The sequence below is a fragment of the Gorilla gorilla genome, chromosome 15 (assembly GCF_029281585.2).
Source record: "Gorilla gorilla gorilla isolate KB3781 chromosome 15, NHGRI_mGorGor1-v2.1_pri, whole genome shotgun sequence".
Lineage (NCBI taxonomy): Eukaryota > Metazoa > Chordata > Mammalia > Primates > Hominidae > Gorilla > Gorilla gorilla.
Genome location: NC_073239.2, coordinates 25,688,286 through 25,713,625, shown reverse-complemented (window position 1 = coordinate 25,713,625; position 25,340 = coordinate 25,688,286). Strand labels below are relative to the sequence as shown.

The window sequence follows — 25,340 nt, the reverse complement described above, 5'->3', positions numbered from 1 at the left end:
ATATAGTTTTCCTGAAATAACTGCCTAGTGTGTTTTTTTTAATTGCCTGGTTTTCCAAGGATGTTACCACTATTCTCCTCTGAAATTTTCCAGCAGAACTGTACATCTCCTTTCAAAATCCTCAAACACATAAAGCAATGTATTAATTTCATATTTTCTAAGAAACGTTCCTTCCAGTGTTCTGTCCTCCTTCCATTCTACTCTGGCTAATGTCCAGGCCCACTGCACAACTGTTTCCTGAAATTTCCTTTGCCTCTCTTTATTAGATATCTTTTTTCTTGGATCCTACACTTTCTTCCTTCTTGACTTAGTCTCTCAGAATTCTGAGAAACATCTCCAATAGCTTCCTGAGAAAAAATGAAGGGTAAATTTGAGGCTTTCATATCTAAATGTCTCTTTTTGCTATTAATACTTTCACAAACAATACAGTACTTGGCTCAGTATACAAATCTAAATGGAACTCACTTTCCCTCAGAATCTTTAAGGCACTGCTCTCCTATATTCTAGCTTTGAATGTTAATTTAATAATGCCTGATTCCTAGTCTTTTCAATGTAGTCTAATTTTTCTGTCTGGAAGATTTTAGAATTTCCTCTTAATTTTTAGTGTTCATGATTATGGCCGCTGTATGGATCTTTTTTCATTGACTTTATGGAGTAACTGGAAAGAATCCTTTCAATCTGGAAACAAACATCCCTGGAAATACATTCTGAAAATATATTCCAGAGAGTTTTCTTGTATTACTGTTTTAATCAAGTTTTCAACACTTGATTTGTTTTCTCTTTTTGAAACTCCTAGTCCGACACTGACCCTCAACTTGATCTTTGAATTTTCCTATCTTTTTGGTCCTAACTGGTGTACTGTCTACATGGGTGCCATAGTCTGAATGTTTGTGTCCCTCAGCAAAATTCCTATTTTGAAACCTAATCCCCAATATGATGGTATTAAGAGGTGGGCCTTTGGTAAGTGGCTAGGTCATGGGGACAGAGTTCTCATGAATAGGATTAGTACCCTTATAAAAGAGGCCCAAAGGAGCCTGCCTTTTCAACCATGCGAAAACCCAGTGGGAAGTCGGCAGTCCGCAACCCAGAAAAGGGTCTTCACCAGAACCCAACCATGCTGACACATTGATCTTAGACTTCCCAACCTCCTGAGCTGTGAGAAATAAATTTCTATTGTTTATAAGCTACTCAGTCTACGGTATTTTGTTACACCAGCCCAGAAGGACTAAGAATATGGCTATCTCTTGTCAAGCTGCTGACTTAACTTCTGCATGATAGGACACAGGCCCAGCCATTTCACTGACATATCCCAATTTTCAGTACCATTAGGCCTTTCCTATTAATGTGATTCAATTTCAATATCTTGCTTGTAAGGGAAAAAAGCTGCCAACATACTGGAAGTCACACAGTAGGAGAAAACAGGAGACCTCAATGCTCAGCTGGAGACTTTCATACAACCCTACTGTTTTCATTTTATACAATAACCCCATCTTTCAGTTGTTTTATTTCTTGAGAAAACAGAAATCACTGGTGGAAAATACACTACCATTCTTTGGAGTAGGGGAGGGGTGGTGTTAAACCAGCTTCACAAGATGAAAGAGAGGATTCAACATTGTGCTTCTTAAACTTTTTTTTCCCCCCAAGATGGAGTTTCCCTTTGTCACCCAGGCTGGAGTACAGTGGCACGATCTTGGCTCACTGCAACCTCTGCCTACCAGGTTCAAGCGATTCTCGTGCCTCAGCCTCCCTAGTAGCTGGGATTACAGGCGCCTGCCACCATGCCCAGCTAATTTTTGTACTTTTAGTAGAGACTGAGTTTCACCATATTGGCTGGTCTGGTCTCAAACTCCTGATCTCAAGTGTTCTGCCCACCTCGGCCTCCCAAAGTGCTGGGATTACAGGCGTGAGCCACCATGCCCAGCCTGTGCTTCTTAAATAAACTTTAAACCAATTCTTTATTCATACCCCTATTTAAACCTCACCGAATACCTATAATTCCTTAGCCTTTGTGGCTTTACTGGAATTCTGTGACTTGAATTGGCTTATTCCTTTTCTTCATCCTATCACTCTCAAATGCACTTATGTTTAATAAGCTTTCCCAGGGTCACTCAGTCAGTTGCCATTCCTCCATTTTCTTTCTGGATTCCAAATCGTTAAATTCTCCCTATCTCACAGACAGTATACTCTCTCATTCTTTCTGTATGTCGTTGTTTTTTTTGTCGTTGTTCTTTTGTGTTAATGCATCTTAAGCCCTTCACTGTCCTTTAGCAAAATTTCTGAAAGGCACACAAGTAATATGTGACTTTAACCTATCATATTTAAAATGGAAGTCTCCATCTGTGGATAATTTTTCTCTTTGCCAACTATTTATTTACTACCCTCTCTCATTCTAAAGAGACAACAGAATCTTAAAAATGAATAAATCCAGATGAAAGGGAAAACAAAATGAAGCCAAAGGTAAGGCTGCTAAGTAAAAGACTAAATGTGTCAATGCATTTTCTAGAGGAGGCCCACAAATTTGGCCCTGAGATTCCAAACACGGTTAAAAAAAGAGGTGGGCGGGGAGCAACAACTGGAGGTTCAAAGGTAAATAAGACCAATTATTAAGAAACAGCACAACTTTTCCCAGTTATAAGATCTAAGAGAACTTTCCCAATGAGTCCTTATAAAGTAGATGCTTTGTGATATGATTCACTACACAACCACAACCATACCCTACCATAAATCAAGAAATACAATAGTGCCACTCACTCGATAGCATCTAATAAACACTAGTCTTGGTGGGGGTCACATTTCAACTAGATACACAATATTTCCTAATAGCTAACAATTATATAACACTTACTGTGTGTCAGGCATTGTTCTAAATGCTTTACATTAATTCATTCCTTCCTCACATCAATCCTATGATCCTCATTTTACAAATAAGGAAAGTAATGTTCCTTGTCCAAAGTGATGGCTAGTAACTAGTGGTTAAGTCAGGATTCAAATCCAGTCTGTCTTCAGAATTCATTCTTAACCATTAGGCATACTGCCTCTAAAATATGAATCGAAAATTTACCATCCTCTACTTTTGGACATTAAGACTGCTTCTAATTTTTTCCTATTATAAATAAGAATGTAATAAACATCATTTTGCTGAAATCTTGATCCACATGTTATATCATTTTCTTATTCCTAGGGGTTTTCAAATGGCCCTAATAATGGCTCAACCATAACACGCCCACATTAGGGCAGAATCAGAAAATGTTATTGTATGCATTAAGAAGAAAGCCTCGATTAAAACAACTATTTCCGGCCAGGCGCAGTGGCTCATGCCTATAATCTTAGCACTTTAGGAGGCTGAGGCAGGAGGTTGCTTGAGGCAGGAGGGTTACTTGAGTCCAGGAGTTCAAGATCAGCCTGGGGAACATAATGAGGTCCTGTCTCTACAAAAACTTAAAGAATCAGCCAGGTGTGGTGGCATGTGGCTGTAGTCCCAGCTACTCTGGAGGCTGAAGTGGGAGGATTGCTTGAGCCTGGGAAGTTATGGCTACAGTGAGCTGTGATTGTGCCACTGCACTCCAGCCTGGGCAACAGGGCAAGACACCATCCAAAACAACACTAAACAAATAAACAACTATTACCTACATGTCCATCAACAGGTAAAGAAATAAAGAAAATGTAGTATACGCATACATTGGAGTATCGTTGGTTATGAAAAGAAGGAAATACTGTCATAAATGACAACAAGAATGAACCATGAAGACATTACGCTAAGTAAAATAAGCTAATCACAGAAGGACAAATATTGCATGAGTCCAATCATGAGGTACTTAAAGTAGTCAAACCCAGAAGAAACACAAAGTAGAATAGTGGTTGCCAGGGGCCGGAGGGAGGAGGAAATGGGGAGCTGCTGTTCGAAAGTTATTGTTTCCAGTCATACCAGATGAAAAAGTTCCAGAGAGTTGGAACTTTGTGCTTCTGTTAACAATACTGCACACTTTAAAGTTTGTTGAGAGGGCAGATCCCATGTTGTATTTAACATACACGCATGCACACACACTCCAAAAAACTATCAAAATCTTAATTTTGCAAAGGCAAGAAGCTTTACAAGGAGAAGATACAGCTTATCAAGGATCTTTGTAAGATGATACTAAGAGTGAGGGGGAAAAAACGAAAGGATCTTTGATTCAGATTCAGAGTCAGACGTGGTATGGCAAACCTGTATTGCTGTAAAATATTTACAAATTCTATGAACTACGTGGGTGACCAGTTTGGCTAAAAATATTTGATAATATTTCCGCTTTTTCTTTTATGCTACAAAACACTCTATGCTTCCTGAAATCACAGTATAGAAAATAAGGGCTCTATTTGATGTCAAACTGACTTTAATAGTCATTTCTCAGAAATAAAAACTCTAAATCAAAGGCTTATGTTAACTTTAAACCTTACAGAAAAAAATACACATACACACATATGTATATGTGTATATATACATACTATATACATATATACATGTATATATACACATGTATATATACACACACACATACAGACACACGCACATACATATATATATATATACACAAATACACATATATATATACACATTTTTTTTTTTTTTTTGAGATGGAGTCTCGCTGTGTCACCCAGGCTGGAGTGCAATGGCATGATCTCAGCTCACTGCAACCTTTGCCTCCTGTTTCAAGCGATCCTCCCACCTCAGCCTCCCAAGTAGCTGGGATTACAAGCATGCGCCCAGCTAATTTTTATATTTTTAGTAGAGATGGGGTTTCACCATGTTGGTCAACAGGCTGGTCTCGAATTCCTGATCTCAAGTGATTCACTCGCCTTAGCTTCCCAAAGTGCTGGGATTACAGACATGAGCTACTGTGCCCAGTCGACCAGAATATATTTTAGATAACTGCACAATATCATAAAATACATCTAGGGTATAAAATAATGTTTATAAACTATATACATTATTTATTTATTAAGCTCTAAATGACCTCCTCAATGAACTCATCTGGTTTTTTCCCCATTTTCTTTGTCTTTCTAACCTATGTTACTCAGGGTAACGTCTCATGGTAAAAATGCTTAACTCCTTGTATTTATCAATTCCGTATTAATCAAAAGTATATCTGTTAGACAATAACAAGTGTTGATGAGGATGTGGAGAAATCAGAATCCTTTTAGTACTGCTGGTGGAGAGGTAAAACAGTTCAACTACCTTGGAAAAGAGTTTGGCAGGTCCTCAATCTTCTTCATTATTCCAAAACTTGGAACCAACCCACATACCCATCACCTATACAAGAAACACACAATGAAGGCCGGGTGTGATGGCTGATGCCTGTAATCCCAGCACTTTGGAAGGCCAGTGAGGGCGGACTGCTTGAGCCCAGGAGTTCAAGACCTGACCAACATAGCAAAATCCTGTCTCTACAAAAATTAGCCAGGCATGGTGTTGTGAACCTGTGGTCCCAGCTACTCGGGAGGCTGAGGTGGGAGGATAACCTGAGCCTAGGGAGGTCGAGGCTTCAGTGAGACGTGATCATGCCACTGTACTCCAGCCTGGGAAATAGAGTAAGACCCTGTCTCAAAAATAATAATAATAAAATAAAAAAGAAACACATAAACCAAACGTAGTATATCCACAATGGAGTATTATTCAGAAATAAAAAGGAATGAAGTGCTGATGCATGCTATAACACGGATAAACCTTGAAAATATGCTAAGTGAAAGAAGCCACTCACAGAAGACTGCTTATATGAAATATCCAGAATATACAAATCTACAGAGACAGAGAGTAGATTAGTGGTAGCCCAGGGTTGGGAGATAGGGAGAAATGGAGAGCGGCCACCTAATGGGTATGGGGTTTCTTTTAGGGGTGATGAAAATGTTCTAAACTTAGATTGCAGTGATAGCTGAACAATTCTGTAAGTATTCTAAAAACTATTAAATCGTATTTTTTTAATGGGTAAATTTTATGATATGTAAATTCTATTTCAATAAACATTTTTATCTGGTAGCTTTCTGAATCCAAACACAATGCAAAGCTTTGTTTCTTTCACACTAGTGTCTAAATAACCATTGCTCATTCTAGTGAGAGTAGCATTATAATTTGTTGAAAATACTCTAGCAAAAAATTTTAAAATAAGGATGTTAAAATAGCTCTGAACTACATGAAATCAGTCTCAAATCTGATTCTGCACCTATTTCGAACTAGTCATTCTGTTGTTATCAAAACTTAACAGGTTGGGTACGGTGGCTCATGCCTGTAATCCCAGCACTTTTGGAGGCTGAGGCGGGCAGACTGTTTAAGGCCAGGAGTTTGAAACCAGCCTGGGCAACAGAGCAAGAGCCCATCTCCACAAAAAATAAGAAAAATTAGCTGGGCATAGTGGCGCATGCCTGGAATCTGAGCAACTCAGGAGGCTGAGGTGGGAGGATCACTTGAGCATGGGAGTCAGAGGCTGCCATGAGCCGACAGCACACCAGTGCACTCCAGCCTGGGCAATGAAGCCAGACCCTGACTCAAAAAACAAACACCAACTTAACATAGATAAATTTTAAAAGCCATTAAACAGAAAATTTAGAAAATTTATTTGCCCATGGTACCATGGAGTGGGGTGGGAGGTGGCTAGGTCTTTAACTCTAAACTCGATCTGCTTTAAAAATTGTTAATAGCAGTTGGGCATGCTGGCTCACGCCTGTAATCCCAGCACTTTGGGAGGCCAAGGCAGGTGGATCACCTGAGGTCAGGAGTTCGCAACCAGCCTGGCCAACGTGGTGAAACCCTGTCTCTACTAAAAATACAAAAAATTAGCCAGGAGTGGTGGTGGGTGCCTGTAATCCCAGCTACTTGGGAGGCTGAGGCAGGAGAATTGCTTGAGCCCAGCTACTTGGGAGGCTGAGGCAGGAGAATTGCTTGAGCCTGGGAGGCGGAGGTTGCAGTGAGCCGAGATCGTACCATTGCACTCCAGCCTGGGCGACAAGAGCAAGACTCCGTGTCAAAAAAAAAAAAAAAAAAAATTCTTAATGGCAGTAACAAGGAGCTAAAGAGATTAACAATAACAATATCCATAATATCCATTATATAAACTATGTTAAGTATAAATCATACCTTTTTATTTCTTGTCCCTTTTGCTTAGGAGATTCACCTCCATTCAGGATCTGTTCTAAATTCTTTGTTTCTACTGATCCATTTGGTTCTGAATTAGATAGTCCAAGTAATGACCTTACCCGCTGAGACCGTACATCTAATATTGTATCTGTATAACCTACTTCCTGAAGATACCTGTAAGAGAAAATAAATATTAAAATCCACATACTGTTAACATGTGCCAGACTCAAAATCACATCAAATTTTAGAAAAACCCATAATCCTATAAAATATCCTCTCCCTCTGTCTCAGTATCTTTCTTCTCTACAGACTAGTTCCAGTTCTAAGAGAACAATACCAAATACAAACCAAAATTTAAATTAAAAAGCATATAGTATGGTTAACACTGATTAAGAGCCAATTATCTCAAAACCCAAGCCCTAGTGTCTTAAAATGCTTTTAGGATTATATATACACACACACACACACACATTTTAAAATTTCCATACACACAACCACACATTGTTTTTAATTTACACACACACACAAACACAACACACACACATTTTTTAATTTCCAAGGAGCTGTAAAGAATGAGTAGAACTGCATCTTAGCACAAAGACATACTAAGTTTAAACCTGGGGTTGTTAACTAGAGATTGATGAACACACTAATTCTCCTTCTAGGATCTAAGATCTCATAGCACTCCTCCAGTCCTGTGATTTTCAATCTTTCACCATATCTAAACTAAGGAACTTAACCTAGGATCTAAGATGAGACTGGAAAAGAAGAAAGGGACTAGATTATGATACAAAGATAATGAGTTGTGAACGGTTTTGTGACAAATTAAAGTATTTAAGAGGCTAATGAACGATGCTTAAAAGATGCCTTAAATACTGCTGGCAGAAGAACAAAAGATTTTTAGGTGAATGCTAAAGAGAAAAGACTAGATCAGGACACTAGCAAGAAGTAAAAATGGAGGAGAATAAATGTGAAAAAAATAAGATATAATCTCTTTGACATGATGCACAAATATATGTGGAAGTAGAATGAATAAACAAGAACTCTGCACAATTTTCAGGTTTCTAGCTTGGATGGTTACATGATGGGTACATTCAAAAAAATTATACAGAGTCAGAATCAAGTTTATACACTACCTATCAGACAACCATATAGTGTCTATAAAAAAATACAAGTGACAATGTTTATTAGGCACATAGATGATACAAATCAAAAACTCAGAAGAGACTGGCCTGGGTATACAGATGTGGGTCATTAATCTTTGGTAATATTTGAAGCCATGGATTTAAATGAAGTCACTCAGAGAATAAGCATAAATAAGGAGAGAAAGCCTGGGTATACAAACATCCAAGGGACTAGAATCATAATAAAAACTCAAAGGAAAATGAAAATATTTGAGAAATTAGAGGAAAAAAATGATAGCAGAGAGTGCTGTCATGGAAGCAAAAATAAAAGTTTCAAGAAGGAATAGTTAATGTCAAATTTTTCCAAGATACCAATTATAACAAAAAAGGTCTCTTGAATATGTTTGTGATAGTTGCTTCAGAGGAATGTCAAAATGGAAAACAGACAGCTGACAAATGAACAAGAAGGAAGACTATGGAGATAAACTACCCTTAACAAGTTTGGCTATAAAGTTACAGGGAAAGATAAAGGTGGCAAGAGACTAAATTGTAAATCAAGCAATGGGATTAGGCATTTATGAGAGGAATACTGTCCAAGTGATTTCTCTACTGTCCAGAAAAGCTGTCCTCACTTTTCTTCTAAAAAATGCAGTCCTCTCTTGGGGAGAACAGCTCCCATCATACTCTAACCACTTGGTCTGAATGAACTGCCAAGATCTCATACAACCCAGGTAAAAATGACTGACTCACGGGCAATTATTTGATCAGTCAGGACAACACTTACAGAGTGTTCTCTGACATACAGAAAAAAAGTGGTTTTCAGAAGAAAAGAATAAACCTAAGATAGAGAGGAGCAGAAAATCAAATAAGAATGTCTTTAGAGTTTCCAGTCTGAGAGGGCCTCCAAGCTATCCTAGCTCTTCACTTCCTGACACTTGGTTGTTCATTATTTCCTTCAATTCTGCTAGTTATCCAGCATCCTTCCAATCAATAATCTATTCTTTCCTTCAAATTTTAGTCACTTATAAGGAGAGCCTGGATTGATAAATACCTTTTTGAATGGTAAGAAACTAAAGTAAAAGATAAGAGGTTTAAATACATTTACAGAGGCCAGGTGCGGTTGCTCACACCTGTAATCCCAGCACTCTGGGAGGCCAAGGCGGGCAGATCACGACGTCAGGAGATCAAGACCATCTTGGCCAACATGGTGAAACCCCATTTCTACTAAAAATACAAAAACTAGCCGGACATGGTGGCATGCACCTGTAGTCCCAGCTACTCAGGAGGCAGAGGCAGAAGAATTGCTTGAACCCGGGAGGCGGAGGTTGCAGTGAGCTGAGATGGCGCCACTGTACTCCAGCTAAGAGAGGAGAATCTCTTGAGCCCGGGAGGCGGAGGTTATAGTGAGCCGAGATTGTGCCACTGCACTCCGGCCTGGGTGATAGACATAGACTCCGTTTCCAAAAAAAAAAAATACATTTACAGAAAGGAAAGTGTTAAAGGAATTGCCACCTGACAGCCTTCACATTTTCCGTGAAGCAGAGCCTGAAGTGCTTTAATGAAATAAGGGAGAATGGGCTATGTGGTAAAAGTTTAGAATATCCACTGAGGACAATGGAAGCAGGGGATGGCCAAGGGTTATGAAAAAAGGCTCTCTGCAATGTTTGGACAGGAAACTATGAATACATAATAGTATTCACATGATTCTGTAGTTTTTATCCAAGAGTTAACTAGAAAGAGACAGACAGAGTGAACAAGGGCTAGAGTTTTTCAGGTACATTTAGTAAAATGACTGGTGAGGAAGTAGTAAACAGTGGGCAGCAAGAAAATACTAGATAAGGGTGATCAATTATGGAGTCTAAGCTAGAGCTAGGGAAACAGAAATAAAATAAAAGCAACCATAGGTAGAAGAGCTAAAGAGAAAAATTATATAGTTAAGGATTTAAAAATCATGGTAAAGTCAGAGGGCAAATAACACAGTGGTCGGAGGTGGAATGCATGATGACTGTCCAGACTATGAAATATTCTAAAGATAGTTCTACAAGATCAAGAGTGAAGGTAAAGATACCTACAGTAGAAAAGGCTGAATAACTGAAAATCACCCAGGATATCAGTAGGCTACAAATCCCAAAATTTTCAAAATATAAGGAAAATAATACATGAAAGACAAAAAAGATTTGCCAGAGAAATACTTCCAATACAGCGAGTAATTCAAAATTCAAAAAAGCTCCTTAAAAATTCAACTGAAAGGAAGATTTGGCAATCCACTTCTGAAAAGTTTCAGATGAATTCAACTAAATTCATCCTCTAGACCGGTCACACCCACACTGAAAAGAAATGTGTGAATTCTGCACTGAAAGGAATGGAGGGCTCTATCAAGTATGAATTCTATATTGTTTTTGTTCTGCTCAAGTCATCCAGTCTTTTGGACATTCTACCCTGCAAGTAAGAAGACAACATCATCCTGAAACTCAGAGGAAACAAACTTTTAAAAAGATCCAAGCATCTACACAGCAAAAAAAGCAGCAATACAAAAAACATACACATTGTCCCAATATGATTTTTTACTTGTAAATTGATTCAGTATAAGCACTTTCATACCTAGATCCTTAAAGAAGGCTGAAAGTAAGTAATTACTCACTGTCTTAAAAGCTGTCTGCCTTGCTTCCACGTTAACTGGCTATTCTGAGGTGCTGTGGGAGCCTCTGTGTCTTTGGTTTCTTCTAAAAATTAAGAAAAAAAAAGTTTTACATACATTATTTCAACTCCTGAAAATATTGCCAAAGTTTTCTTAGGGATAAATTCCCATAAAAACATACCTATTTTATAAAGGACAGGAAAAAATTAACTTTCATCTAAGTATTAACTGTGGGTCACTCATTTTAAATGTGTTTGTCCTAATAACCCAATGACTTAAGTACTATGTCCCCCATTTTAAAACAGGGGAAACCCAAGTGTACTTTATTAGTATCAAGGAATCAAACGCCCAGGAGATAAAATATTATTAAAACTGATTTTTTCTCTTTTTTTGAGACAGGGTCTCACTCTGTCACCCAGGCTGGAGTACAGTGGCACCATCTCGGTTCACTGCAGTCTCAACTTCTCTGGGCTCCAGAGATCCCACCTCAGCCTCTCGAGTAGCTGGGACCACAGGCATGTACCACCATACCCAGCTAATTTTTGTATTTTGAAGAGATGAGGTTTTGCCATGTTGCCCAATCTGGTCTCAAACTCCTAGGCTCAAGTGATCCACCCACCTCAGCTTCTTAAAGTGCTGGGATTACAGGTGTGAACCACCATGCCTGGCAATTTAATTTTTTTTAACTACTAGAATTCTGCTAAGTCGATTGCCTTTGAAATTAAAAAGCTGTATTATATGAGCTATTCAAAATCAACACTGTTAAGATATTAGGCATACACAAAAATATTGAATACCTTAATTTGGGGTCTGTATCAGTGGACCTTAAGTCTACATAACAGGACTTCATCTAGCTAAGTTCCTTTTTTGGAACTAAAATTAAACCAGAAAATAGTTTTTACTATAGGTAAAGAGTCATTATTTTATTTTCAGATAACAAAGTGTACACATTAAAAAAAAAAAAAAAAGAGTTTAGGCCAGATGCAATGGCTCACGCCTGTAATCCCAGCACTTTGGGAGGCTGAGGTGGGCAGATCACTTGAGCACGGGAATTCAACACCGGCCTGAGCAACATGGTGAAACCCCGTCTCTAGCAAAAATACAAAAGTTAGCCAGGTATGGCGGCACATGCCTGTAATCCCAGCTACTCGGGAGGCTGAGGCAAAAGGATCGCTTGAACCCAGGAGGCGAAGGTTGCAGTGAGCCAAGATTGCACCACTGCACTACAGCCTGGGCGACAGAGCGAGACCCTGTCTTAAACAAAAAAAAAAAAGAGTTTAATAAACAGTATGATTTCAGATTAATCTCTCAACTAGCATCTCTATAACAAAATTTAAAACTATTGACATTTATATCACAGAAATACTTCCCTGTAAGTTCCCATTATTAACATAAAGACACAGGGAAGAAGAGAGGGACTTAGAAGATCAACCCTCGTACTGAATGTTGAAGACTCTGTGAGGCTCCTAGACTCCTCAAAATCACTTAGTAGTGATTCAAATATCCTCTTCAGACATTATTTCTCTAACCCTAAGAGTCCAATTTTTAATATCTCTGGCTGGGAACAGTGGCTAAGGGTCTGCAATCCCAGCACTTTGGGAGGCCAACGCAGGTGGGTCGCTTGAGCCCACGGGTTCAAGACCAGCCTGGGAAACATGTCAAAACCTCATCTCTACAAAAAATGCAAAAATTAGCCAGGCATGGTGGCACGTGCCTGTAGTCCCAGCTACTTGGGAGGCTGAGGTGGGAGGATTGCATGAGCCTGGGAGACAGAGATTGCAGTGAGCCAAGATCATACCATTGCACTCCAGCCTGGGCAATAGAGCAAAACTCTGTCTCAAAAACAAAAAACAAAAAACAAAAAACACTTCTTATTCTATCCCAAATGTAAGCATTTCTTTTATTTCCAGAAATAATTATTTCATTCTAATAGTCCCTCTACTGATTTTTCTATTTATAACATTTTAAAATTACATATAACACATAATCACTGAAGAAAAAAAATACTAAAAAAACAAGATATACAACTGCCCAAACCCTGTTACCAAGAATTAACAACTGGTAGTACTTCAGTGTTTATCATTTCTTATCTTCTACCTGAAAATATACATAATACAACCCCACCCTTTTTAAAAATGTGCCAATGTATATACTGCACTATCATCTGCTTCTGACACTAAATGTACCTTGAACATTCTCTGTATGGCAATACAGATTAACATAAAAAATGATTGCATAATATTCTATAGAAAATATATACCTATTTAACCAATCCCCTAATGTTGAAATTAGTTTCCATTTTCTATTATAAATAATGTTGCTAAGGATATTCTTGAAGTACATCAAGTGTATAGCTCAAGGAATTTTTGAACACGCCCATGTAACCAGTACCTAGATGAAGAAACAAAACATTATCAGCATCCCCAAAAGCCTTTCTTGTGCCCTCCAGTCACTAGCCACTCCAAAAAGGGTATGAATGCTATCTTGATTTCTAAAATTATCTAGATTTTTGAATATAATAATTTCTTCAATTTTCAGTTTTATGTGATTAAACCATGTTGTCACATTCAGTTTTAGTTTGCTCACTTTTGTTGCTAAACAGCATTCTATTATGCTAACATATCACAATGTACTTATCCATTTATTCTAATTCTGAAGACTGTTCTAGTTGTTTCCAGATTTTCACTGTAAATAATGATGCTATCAACATTCTTACACAAGCTTCATGATGAACATATATATGCTTTTTGAGGAGTGGAGTTACTGGATCATAGGGTATGTATATAAATATTTTTTGAGACAGGGTCTCACTTTGTCATCCAAGAGGGAGTAGAGTGGTGTGAACAAAGTTCACTGTAGCCTTGACCTCCCGGGCTCACGCAATCCTCCTACTTCAGCCCCCTAAATAGCTGGGACTACAGGCATGCAACACCAAGCCTGGGTAATTTCTGTATTTTTTGTAGAGATGAGGTTTTGCCATGTTGTCCAGGCTGGTCTTGAACTCCTGGGATCAAGTGATCCAACGCCTCGGCTTCCCAAAATGCTGGGATTACAGGAATGAGCCACAGCACCTGGCCTAGGTATGTTATATCCTCTTTAATAACAGTCATAGTGTCAAGTCACTTTCAGAGCAGCATTATCAATACATAATCCTAACACCAATGTCGACGAATTCTGGTTACTCCACATCCTCAACACTTGATATTGCCTCTTCTGCATTTTAGCCATTCTGGTCAGTGTCTAATTGTATTCCATTGTGGTTTTAAGTTGTATTTTCTTAATAACTAATAAAAATCAAGCAACATTTCATATATTTATTGGCCATTTATATATCCTCTTCTATGGTGTGTCTTTTTAAGTCTTTTGCCCATTATTCTATCTGATTATCTGTTTTCCAAATGTAGAAGAAAGGGAACTCTTATATTTTAATATAACCCGTTTATAAGGTTAGGTTTAGGCTGTATCTATTTATTTTACTGAGAAAGGGGTATAAATACTTATATATCTTCTACTATGATCAAATCAATATTTTGTACATTTTCTTTCTTATATTGATTTCTTTGGGGGTATATAAAAGGCGACATTGTTTCATTTAATATTATCTCCATATATACTCTGACATAAATAATTTTACAATATTTTGTTCATACGATATACTTCTGCCCATCCCTTTGTTTGGTTTTCCACTAAACATCCTGAAGAATTTTTCTACATAACTGAAAACATTTTACTTCGCTGTTATTGTGTGTCCTGTAAAGAAAATACTTGGTTGGATATTATTTTATTCCTCAATTTGAGGAACTTTTAATATTTAGGTTTATACAGATAAAAACAGATTGTCTTGCCACAATTTCAGTTGTGAGCAAAAAAGACTTATCTTGCTTTATACAAACTGTTATACTGGGACCACCTAGCCAATTCTGACTCTCCTTAGCCTCTACTGCAGGCACAGTGTGGCTTTAACTAGCCTCCTTTCTTTACACACAGACCAAGCCCTACAGTTCTAGAAGTGCCTGCTTATTTTCTGAATATTCTAGCCATACTGGAAATAAAATGAGTCAAAAAAAAAAAAAAAAAAAAAAGCTCTGAATTCACCAGGTATTTTTCTGGTGAAGTCACTCTACTCCCTTTAACTACAAAGAGAAAACTATAATAATCATGGCTTGGAAAAAGTAGACCTTCCATGTTTCTGTTCCTGATTTTTGCTTTTTCCAAGGAGGAGATTCTAATATAGTTTCTTGGCATCAGAATAAGCCTTCATAACCACTGAAAAGCCAGGTCAAAGAAAACCTATGCCACTCCCATCTTGGTCTCTTAATTTTATATGTATGATAACAAATGGAAGCTCTAAAGTTCTGCTGCTAAGACTGAAAGTGTTAAAGACTAAAAAATAAATCAACTGCAAATTTTGTGTATGGTGTGTGTTTCTGCCAAGCTCTACATACTTAATATTGAACTCAAAAACAATTAACTAAAATTTTAAAATTTACTATAATACCTAACTTTGTTACCTTTCAGCTCAAATTACTACCATAAATGCAACCACACTTTTACACAGATTTCAACTCAAGGATAATAAGACAAGTTGCCTCAGGATTAAGATGTACATGAAACTATTTACTTTTATTCATTTAATATTTTTTCCCAAACTCTAGACAGTTTACAATAGTCATTCTCTAATATTATCAAACCAAAATGCGGGTAAAGAGAACATGTCTGTTACATAAAAAATGAATTAAAAAAAAAAAAAAAGTAACAGAAGAAGCAAGTTTACCTGACTCAAAGGTTGGCATTTTCAAGTCACCTTGGTTCAGTTCCGTGCCATATTTTAATTTGTGATATTTTGCCCTGAAAATTTAATCACAAATTAGTAAAATCACAACTTCTTCTTTTTGTCACTCTTGCTTTATATTACTCCAATAACAAAACATAATATGAATGTCTGTTTCTTTAAACTTTGTTTGCAAAGAACATTGAAGACTATATTGCTGTAAAAGAAAAAAAAGGTAAGTTTCCCAAGTAACACATACCCAAAAGTTAAAAAAAGATCAATTATCCTTTGTCTTTTTTTTAAGTTCCAAAATTTAGATTCTGTAACAAAACACATTTCAATTGAATTATTTTAATCTCTTTTGCCTTTCTTTCCCAAGTATGAATCAAATCAAGACAGCATCATGTATTCGGGCAAGGATTTGTACCTTTCAAAAAAAGCTGCCAAATACAGAGTACAATGGTATACATGAGTATACTATTGTTCTACTTTATTCATGTAACAAAATGAGGCACACATACCTTTCTTGTTTTAATGCATACTCTAACATCTTTATTCTTCTTACTAAGTCCTTCTTCAGGTTCTCTTGACCTTTTCTTTCTCCTTGTAGAAATGCAATCCGGGCCTAAAAATATAAAAGATGCATTTATTTACATTTTCCCTTAACCATACATAGGAAACTGAAAAATGGAAAACAATAAACACAAACTGTTGCACTTGACTCATGATATCAAGATTTTAAATTCATAAAAACGGGCCAGGCAATGGCTCACACCTGTAATCTCAGCACTTTGGTAGGCCAAGGCAGTAGGACTGCTTGAGACAAGGAGTTTTAGACCAGCCTATGAAACATAGTGAGACCTCATCCCCACAAAAAATTTTTTAAATTGGCCAGGTGTAGTGGTGTGTGCCCATAGTCCTAGCTACTTGAGGCTGAGGAGACTCTGTCTCAAACAAACAAACAAAAAAAACTCATAAAATGTCCAAACTTTGTTAGATCTAACACATCCCTTTTAAAATAAAGATAACTATAAATCAGCTAGTTTATAATCCTTAAGATCCCTAATATTAATATTTTACCTTCACATAACCTTGAAAGAAAAACATACATAAAAATGGCACCTAATTCCTAACATACAATTCACAAAGAACCGAAAAACATGTCCACAAGTAGATAAATACATCAGAAAATGAGATATTATTTCAAAAAACAGATTACTTCAAAAGCTTTTCTTGAAATACTAGAAAATTTATAATCTGAGCTAGGCACGTGGCTCATGCCAGTAATCCCAGCATTTTGGGAGGCCGAGGCAGGCAGATCACCTGAGGTCAGGAGTTCAAGACCGGCCTGGCCAACATGGTGAAACCCCCTCTCTACAAAAATACAAAAATTAGCTATGCATGATGGCAGGTGCCTGTAATCCCAGCTACCCGAAAGCCTGAGGCAGGAGAATCGCTTGAACCTGGGAGGCGGAAGCTGCAGTGAGCCGAGATGGTGCCACTGCATTCCAGCCTGGGCAACAGAGCGATACTCAGTCTCAAAAGAAAAAAGAGGGGCTGAGCGCGGCGGCTCACGCCTGTAATCCCAGCACTTTGGGAGGCCGAGGCGGGTGGATCACGAGGTCAGGAGATCGAGAGCATCCTGGCTAACACGGTGAAACCCCGTCTCTACTAAAAAATACAAAAAATTGCCAGGCGTAGTGGTGGGCGCCCGTAGTCCCAGCTACTCGGGAGGGTGAGGCAGGAGAATGGCGTGAACCCGGGAAGTGGAGCTTGCAGTGAGCTGAGATGGTGCCACTGCACTCCAGCCTAGGCGACAGAGTGAGACTCCATTTAAAAAAAAAAAAAAGAGAGAAAAGAAAATGTATAATCTTTCCATTGTACCACCCCACTCCAAATTCCGTTTTAATTCTTGAAACAGTAAATGCCATAGTATTACAAATAGTTTAAGTAAGCCACCATATATTCCATTACCTCATTGCTTTCTATTGTCATTTTTCCACTGTGAGAGAATTTTTTTCCTTAAATGCCTTTTATCCTTATTTCCTGAAAAAGGCAATTCTCTGCCTTTTTCTAGCCCTTCCCTATATGTCAGCCTCCTTTAACCACCTCACACTAAAGAATAATGTTGAAAGAGACTGGCAACTGTCTGGGGACATTTGCCATTATCTACACATGGACAATAAAACTAATTTTCACAAGAGGTAGAATGTTCTTGCAGAGATGACACAGGTGCATTTGTTCAGTATGAGAAAGAAAGCTATTCAGTAAGCTAAATTGTTGTTAAAACTTTAGTTATGATGTGTTCATTTCTACAAGAGAAATATATCAGCCAAGGAGACCAGCTAAATCAAGTCAACTAATAAAAACACCTAAGTAATAAATAACTGCTGTCATCAAAAAAAACTGTTACCCTAAAAAAAGTTTGTATGAAATTATCTACAACTTCTTAACACCTGAGAAGCTATAAACAGCTACAGAGTTCATGACCAGCCTTGGCAAGACAGTGAGACCCTGTTTGTACCAAAAAATCAATAATTAGCCAGGCGTGGTAGCATGTTCCTGTAGACTTAGCTACTTGGCAGGCTGAAGCAGGAGAACTGCTTGAGCCCAGGAGTGAGGCTAGAGTGAGCTATGATCACATCACTGCCCTCCAGCCTGGGCGACAAGCAAGACCCTACCTCTACAAAATAAAAATAAAAATAAACAAATAAACAGCTACATGACACTTATAAATACATATTTTAAAAATTTTTAAAAAGCACTAGGAGGAAAAATAAAAGTTCAGAACCTAATAGTCTATGATCCTGAAGAAAAGAGCAGCACTTACTCTCTATCAAGCTGTGGAGCAAAGGGAAAAGATGTCAAATTCGTCATACACTTTTAAGAAAGATTCTGACTAGTGTTTTCTCCTGTGTTGGCTGTTTGTTGTTGTTGTTGTTTTTAAAAACCACTAAGCCCATACTATAGAACCATTATGTATCTCTCAATTTTCAGATCTAATAAGTGTTCTAAAATTACCATTACAAAAAGCTGAAGGAAACCTGTTTTATTATTCTGCTTCTGAAGAAGTAAAAATTGGTGGGTTTCTGATTGAGAAAGGCATAGAAACTAAGTGAAAGTCATAATGTCCTCTAAGAGGATTCTTTTTAAAAAAGACAACCCAGCAGTAGTATTTCCTATTAGAATCTTATACTGTTGTGAGAATTGGTTTTCATTTCCTTTTTTTGAATTTTTGTATTACCAACTATCCACACTTAGACAATCTAGTAAAATAGACAAGCACAAACCACACACCAAAAAGCAAAATTCCAAAGCAGTACTGAACAGACGGCTGAAAGGAAATAATTTGCGAGAATTTAGGACAAGGAAAAGGCTCAAGAATTAAAAACAAAACCTTTTTAAAAAATGTGGACTAGGGTGGGCATGGTGGCTCACACCTCTAATCCCAGCACTTCCAGAGTCCAAGGCAGGAGGATCACTTAAGACCAGGAGTTTGAGACCAGCCTGGCCAACACAGCAACACCTCGTCTTCACTAAAAATTTAAAAATTAACTGAGTGTGGCGGTGCACAACTGTTATCCCAGCTATTTGAGGGGCTGAAGCAGAAGGATCATTTGAGCGGAGGGGTCGAGGCTGCAGTGAGCCATGATTGCCACTGCACTCCAGCCTGAGCGACAGAGCAAGACCCTGAATGAAAAGAAAAAAACAAAACAAAACAAACACCACCACCAACAACACATGGATTAACCAAAAATACATGGAAGAGGACCAAGTAAATGAGAGAGAAGTCATAATGACTGGAACTGACCTTATGACCTCATATCATCACGTATCTAGAGGGTAAACTGATTGAAAAGGTAAAGGTTATACCTGATAGTGATAATAACATAATAATGACCAATTAAATAATAAATTTAGCACTTAGTACAGGATCATTAACAATCTACTTTTCAGCAATGTTATAGCATCATCTCTGCAAATAAACACTTTTAAAAGTAACCTCAAAAAACACATTCCCCATGGCATCAAAAAATAAAAGTACCTAAAAAAGGCATGGTGGCACATGACTATAATGCCAGCTACTTGGGAAGCTGGGGGGTGGGGGAGAATTGCTTGAGCCGGGGACTTCGAGACCAGCCTGGGCAACACAGTAAGACTCCATCTCCAAAACTATAATAGATAAAAGTAACTAGGAAAAAACCACCAAAGATGGGCAAGAGCTTTATACAGAAAATATAAGAATTCAACAAAGGCATTAAAGACAACCTAAACTGACTAGCTGACTACTGTAAAAATATCAATTTTTACCCAAATTGACTGACAGATTTAATTTCAATCAAATTCTGAATTTGTATGTGTAGAACCTGACAAGCTGATACTAAAATTTACCAAAAAAAAAATTCAAATTACCTAGAACAGCCAAGACAATTATAAAGAATGAGATGGGCCGAGTACAGGGGGCTCATGCCTATAATCCTAGCACTCTGGGAGGCTGAGGAGGGTGGACTGCTTGAGACCAGGCGTTCAAGACCAGCCTGGGCAACGCGGCAAAACTCTATCTCTACAAAATACAAAAATTAGACAGGTGTGGTGGCATACACCTGTAGTCCCATCTATGTGTGAGTACTGCTTGAGCCCAGGAGGCAGATGTTTCAGTGAGCTATGATCAGGCCACTGCACTCCAACCCGGGCAACAGAGTTTCAAGGAAAAAAAAAAGAATGAGGTGATAGAATTTGCTCTACTAAACAATAAGATATAACACTGCAGAAATTAAGACACTGATGACTCAGGGATAGGAAAATGAACCAAAGAAACAGAACAGAAAGTCCAGAAACAAACTAAAGCATAGAAGATCACATGATTTATGAAAGATGGCAGTGCAGAACATTGAGAAAAAAATGGTTGCTTCAAAAATGGTGCTTAGTAATAGAGAATCCAAATGTGGGCTAAAAATGAAAATGAGGCTGGGCGCGGTGGCTCATGCCTGTAATCCCAGCACTTTGGGAGGCTGAGGCGGGCAGATCACGAGGTCAGGAGATTGAGACCATCCTGGCTAACACGGTGAAACCCCGCCTCTACTAAAAATACAAAAAATTAGCCGGGCGTGGTGGTGGGTGCCTGTAATCCCAGCTACTCAGGAGGCTGAGGTAGGAGAATGGCGTGAACCCGAGAGGCGGAGCTTGCAGTGAGCTGAGATGGTGCCACTGCACTTCAGCCTGGGCCACAGAGTGAGACTCCATCTCAAAAAAAAAAAAAAAAAAAAAAAAAAATAGAAAGAAAAGAAAAAAAGAAAATAAACATCTGCCTGATACTTTCTGCCTCATACAGTTCCAGGAGGATTACAGATCTAAATATGAAGGCAGGACAGTAATGCTTTTAGGATATAACAAGTATCATCACAACTTCAGATTAAGGGGAGATTTCTTGAAAAAGACAAAAACACTAGCCATAAAGAAAAGGATTAAAAATTCATTACAATTAAAAAATTTTTATTCAAGATAAAAGAGGAATTGGCAACCTATCCCAGGCTTGTTTTTGCATAGCCCTAAAACTAAAAATGTTTTTTAAAGTACCATAAAACAAGAAACAAAGAATAGGCAACACAAACCCTTTGTAGCCCACAAAACCTAATATACTTACTTTAAAAATCTGTCAATCTCCCATACTAATATCAGACAAAATAGGCTTAAAATTTTAAAAAAGACAAGACACAAAGAACATTATATACAGTCATGTGCCACATGACATTTCAGTCAATGACAGACTGCATAGACAACAGGGGTCCCATATGATTATAATGGAGCTGAAAAATTCCTATCGCCTAGTGAAGTCGTAGAAGTCTAGAAGTCGTAGCTATTGTAACATTGTAGTGGGACGCATTAGACGCATTACTCACGTTTGTCCTGATGGTTATAAACAAATCTACTGTGTTGTCAGTCGTACAGAAGTACAATACATATAATTATGTACAGTGCTCAATACTTGTAATGACAATAATGACTATTCTACAGTTGATTTACTATACATTTTTGTTTTGAGACACCCAGACTGGGTTGTAGTGTGCAGTCACAGATCACTGTACCCTCTAAGTCCTGGGCTCAGGTGATCCTCCTGCTTCAGCTTAAGGCTCGGGCCACCAGCCAGGCTAATTTTTTAAAAATTATTTTTGTAGAGAAGGGTATTGCTTTGTTGCCCAGGCTGGCCTTGAACTCCTGGCCTCAAGTGGTCCTCTTGCCTTAGCCTTCCAAGTTGCTAAGATTACAGGTGTGAACCATCGTGCCTGGTTCTATCGTTATTTTAGAGTGTATTCCTACCTATAAAAAGAAAAGTTAACTGCAAAAGTGCCTCAGGCAGGTCCTTCAGGAAGTATTCCAGAAGAAGATATTGTTGTCACGGAAGATGACAGTTCCATGTGTGTTACTGCCCTTGAAGACCTTCCAGTGGGATAAGATGTGGAGGTAGAAGACAATGATATTAACCTAGGCCTTCCTAGGCCTTACATAGGCATAGGTTAATATGTGTGTTTGTGTCTTCATTTCTAACAAAAAAAAGTTTAAAAAGTAAAAATAAATCAAAATTTTAAAAACTAGAAGAAAGCTAATAGAATAAAGATAAAAAGAAAATATTTTTATATAGCTGTACAATGTGCTTGTTTTAAACTAAGTGTTATTACAAAAGAGTTAAAACGCTGAAAAAATTAAAATTTATAAAGTAAAATGATTATGGTAAGCTAATTTATTATTGAAGAAAAAAATTCACATAAATTTAGTAAAGTCTAAGTATACAGTGTTTATACAATCTACAAGAGAGACAACGCCACAGGCCTCCAAATTCAATCACCACTCACTGACTCAACCAGAGCAATTTCCAATCCTAAAAGCTTCATTCATGGTCAGTGCCCTACACAGTTATACCATTTGTTATCTTTCTTTTTTCTGAGACAGGGTTTCACTCTGTCACCCAGGCCACAGTGCAGTGGCACGATCACAGTTCACTGCAGCCTCAACCTCCCTAGGTTCAGGTGATTCTCCCCTCTCAGCCTCCCGAGCAGCTGGAACTACAAGCACCTACTACTATGACTGGCTAAGTTTTCTATTTTTTTAAGATGGGATTTCACCATGTTGCCCAGACTGGGCTCAAACTCCTGGCCTCAAGCAATCCTCCCTCCTCAGCCTCCCAGAGTGCTAGGATTACAGGTGTGAGTGACAGCACCTGGCCCATTTTTTTTTTACTATACCTTTTCTATGTTTAGATACACAAATACTTACCATTGTGTTACAACTGCCTATAGTATTCAGTACAGTAACATGCTATACAGGTTTGTGGTCTCAGAACAATAGGCTATACCATATAGCCCAAGTGCAGGCTATATTATCTAGTTTGTGTAAGCATACTCTGTGATGTTCACAAGATGAAATCATCTAATGATACATTTCTCAAAACACATTCTTGCCGTTACGTGACACATGACTACACTAATAATGACAAGAAGATATTACAACTATAAACACACACACACCTCGTAACAGATTATCAAAACGTATGAAGCAAAACTGACAGAATAGAAGGGAGAACAGACAACAGTAGTTGGAGATTCAATACCCCACTCTAAATAATGGTTAGAACCACCAGACAAATGGTAAGGAAGAAAATAGAGGATCTGAACACAACAAATCACCTAGCTCTAACACACATATGCAGAACACTTTACCCAACAAAAAAATACACATCTTAAGTGCACATGGGACAGTCTCCAGAACAGACCATGTAAATTGAGTCACAAGTTAAGTCTAAATAACTTTTTAATTTTTTTGAAAAAGGGTCTCATTCTATCACCCAGGCTGGAGTGCAGTGGTGCAGTCTCGACTCACTGCAACCTCCACCTCCTGGGTTCAAGTGATTCTCCTGCCTCAGCCTCCCGAGTAGCTGGGACTACATGCACACGCCACCAAACCCAGCTAATTTTTGTATTTTTTGGTAGAGACAGGGTTTCACCATGTTGGCCAGGCTGGTCTCAAACTCCTGACCTCAAGTGATCTGCCCACCTTGGCCTCCCAAAGTGCTGGGATTACAGGCATGAGCCACTATGCTCAGACAAGTCTTAATAACTTTAAAAAGACAGATATCAAAGTTTCTTCTCTGACCACAAAAAAATCAAGTTAGAAATCAATAACAAAAGAAAACTGGAAATTCACAAATTTATGGAAATTAAACAACACACTCAAAGAAGAAAAATTAGGTAACAGAAACAAATGAAAACAAACACAGGACATACCAAAACTTAGAGGATGCAATGTAAGCAATGCGCAGGGGGGAATTTATAGATATAAATGCTTACATTAAAAAACAAGAAAAGAGCCAGGTGCGATGGCTCATGCCTGTAATCCCAACACTTTGAGAGGCTGAGGCAGGTGGATCACTTGAGGTCAGGAGTTAGAGATCAACCTGGCCAACATGGCGAAACCCCATCTCTCGTAAAAATACAAAAATTAGGCAGGTGTGGTGGTGCGCATCTGTAGTCTCAGCTATACGAGAGGGTGAAGCATGAGAATCACTTGAACCTGGGAGGTGGAGGTTGCAGTAAGCTGGCAATAGAGTGAGTCTCCGTCTAAAAAAGAAAAACAAAAAACCACACACAAGAGAAGACAGGGCATGGGAGCTGGGATTTGAAGCCAGTTGGATCATGAGGGTTTTGTTGCTCTTGAGAGATTCTTCTAGCAATTTCCATACCAACCAACACAGATGTTTCTCTTTCTTCATATGATGATCAGGGATCCAAACGTATCCAAAAAGCTAAAGAGGCACCATTTGTCCCCCATTGGAATAGCAGGTTTTGCAGCAATTGTTGCAGTGGATATACAAATTGAAGAGCAGGAGAAATATTAAAATGTCCCTTCACCTGATCCACATGCATGTGGCAGCCCAAGGCTTTGTGATGGGAACAATGACTGTTGGTGTCAACTATTCCATGCACTGAGAATTATGGGCAAAACCTAAGCCTTAGAAGAAGAGATGCAGGCTCGGCACAGTGGCTCACACCTGTAATTCCAGCACTTTGGGAGGCTGAGGTGGGCGGATCACCTGAGGTCAGCAGTTTGAGATCAGCCTGGCTAATAGGGTGAAACCCCATCTCTACTAAAAATACAAAAATTAGCCAGCTGTGGTGGCGCGCACCTGTAATCCCAAGTACTCCAGAGGCTGAGGCAGGAGAATCACTTGAACTCGGAGGTGAAGGTTGCAGTGAGCCGAGATAGCACCACTGCACTCCAGCCAGCGCACAACAGGGCAAGGCCCCTTCTCAAAAAAAAAAAAAGAAAAAAAAAGAGAGTCTTGGTCTTGGTGCTGTCTTGGTCTTTGTCTTGTTGCAGGAGCTTGCTCTAGTTAGACATGTCATTATTGAGGTTAAGTGTTCACACAGAAAACACGTTATTTGATGGAATTCAGACGATAACACACTATTTTGAGTATTGACTTCCTTTCTTGCAGGCTTGATTTGCTTGGTGACCAAATTACTAGTCACTAGTTCACTAGTGAACTAGGTCATTCAGAGGAGTCACGTTAACAGAAAAGAAATATGTCACCTAATGCAATTGACTATGTAAAAATATCCACCTTCTTAAACTGTTATAATGAAATTAGTTCTAAAGAAGACAGCAGGCCAATCCAGAAGTACTCCCAGTTTGCTGCAGAATCCCACA

General features: G+C 38.4%; 1 protein-coding gene and 1 pseudogene across 7 annotated transcripts in view; one reads left to right on the top strand and one right to left on the bottom strand.

Annotated features, from left to right (window-relative positions):
• Positions 1 to 25,340, bottom strand: part of STRN3 (striatin 3) — a 136,397-nt gene that overhangs the window by 45,945 nt on the left and 65,112 nt on the right. For 6 of the 7 annotated variants that reach the window (XM_055361350.2, XM_055361348.2, XM_031002012.3 and 3 more), the window contains exons 2-5: positions 16,160 to 16,263; positions 15,642 to 15,715; positions 10,871 to 10,952; positions 7,106 to 7,279 (exon numbers count right to left, since the gene is read on the bottom strand). In XM_055361350.2, coding sequence (XP_055217325.1) covers positions 7,106 to 7,279; positions 10,871 to 10,952; positions 15,642 to 15,715; positions 16,160 to 16,188 — 359 coding nt within the window. In that variant the 5' untranslated portion in view covers positions 16,189 to 16,263. Of the gene's footprint in view, positions 1 to 7,105; positions 7,280 to 10,870; positions 10,953 to 15,641; positions 15,716 to 16,159; positions 16,264 to 23,980; positions 24,938 to 25,340 lie in introns of those variants that run through there. The other variant, XM_055361349.2, reaches the window with a different exon arrangement.
• LOC129526755 (HIG1 domain family member 1A, mitochondrial-like) lies at positions 23,258 to 24,646 on the top strand (annotated as a pseudogene).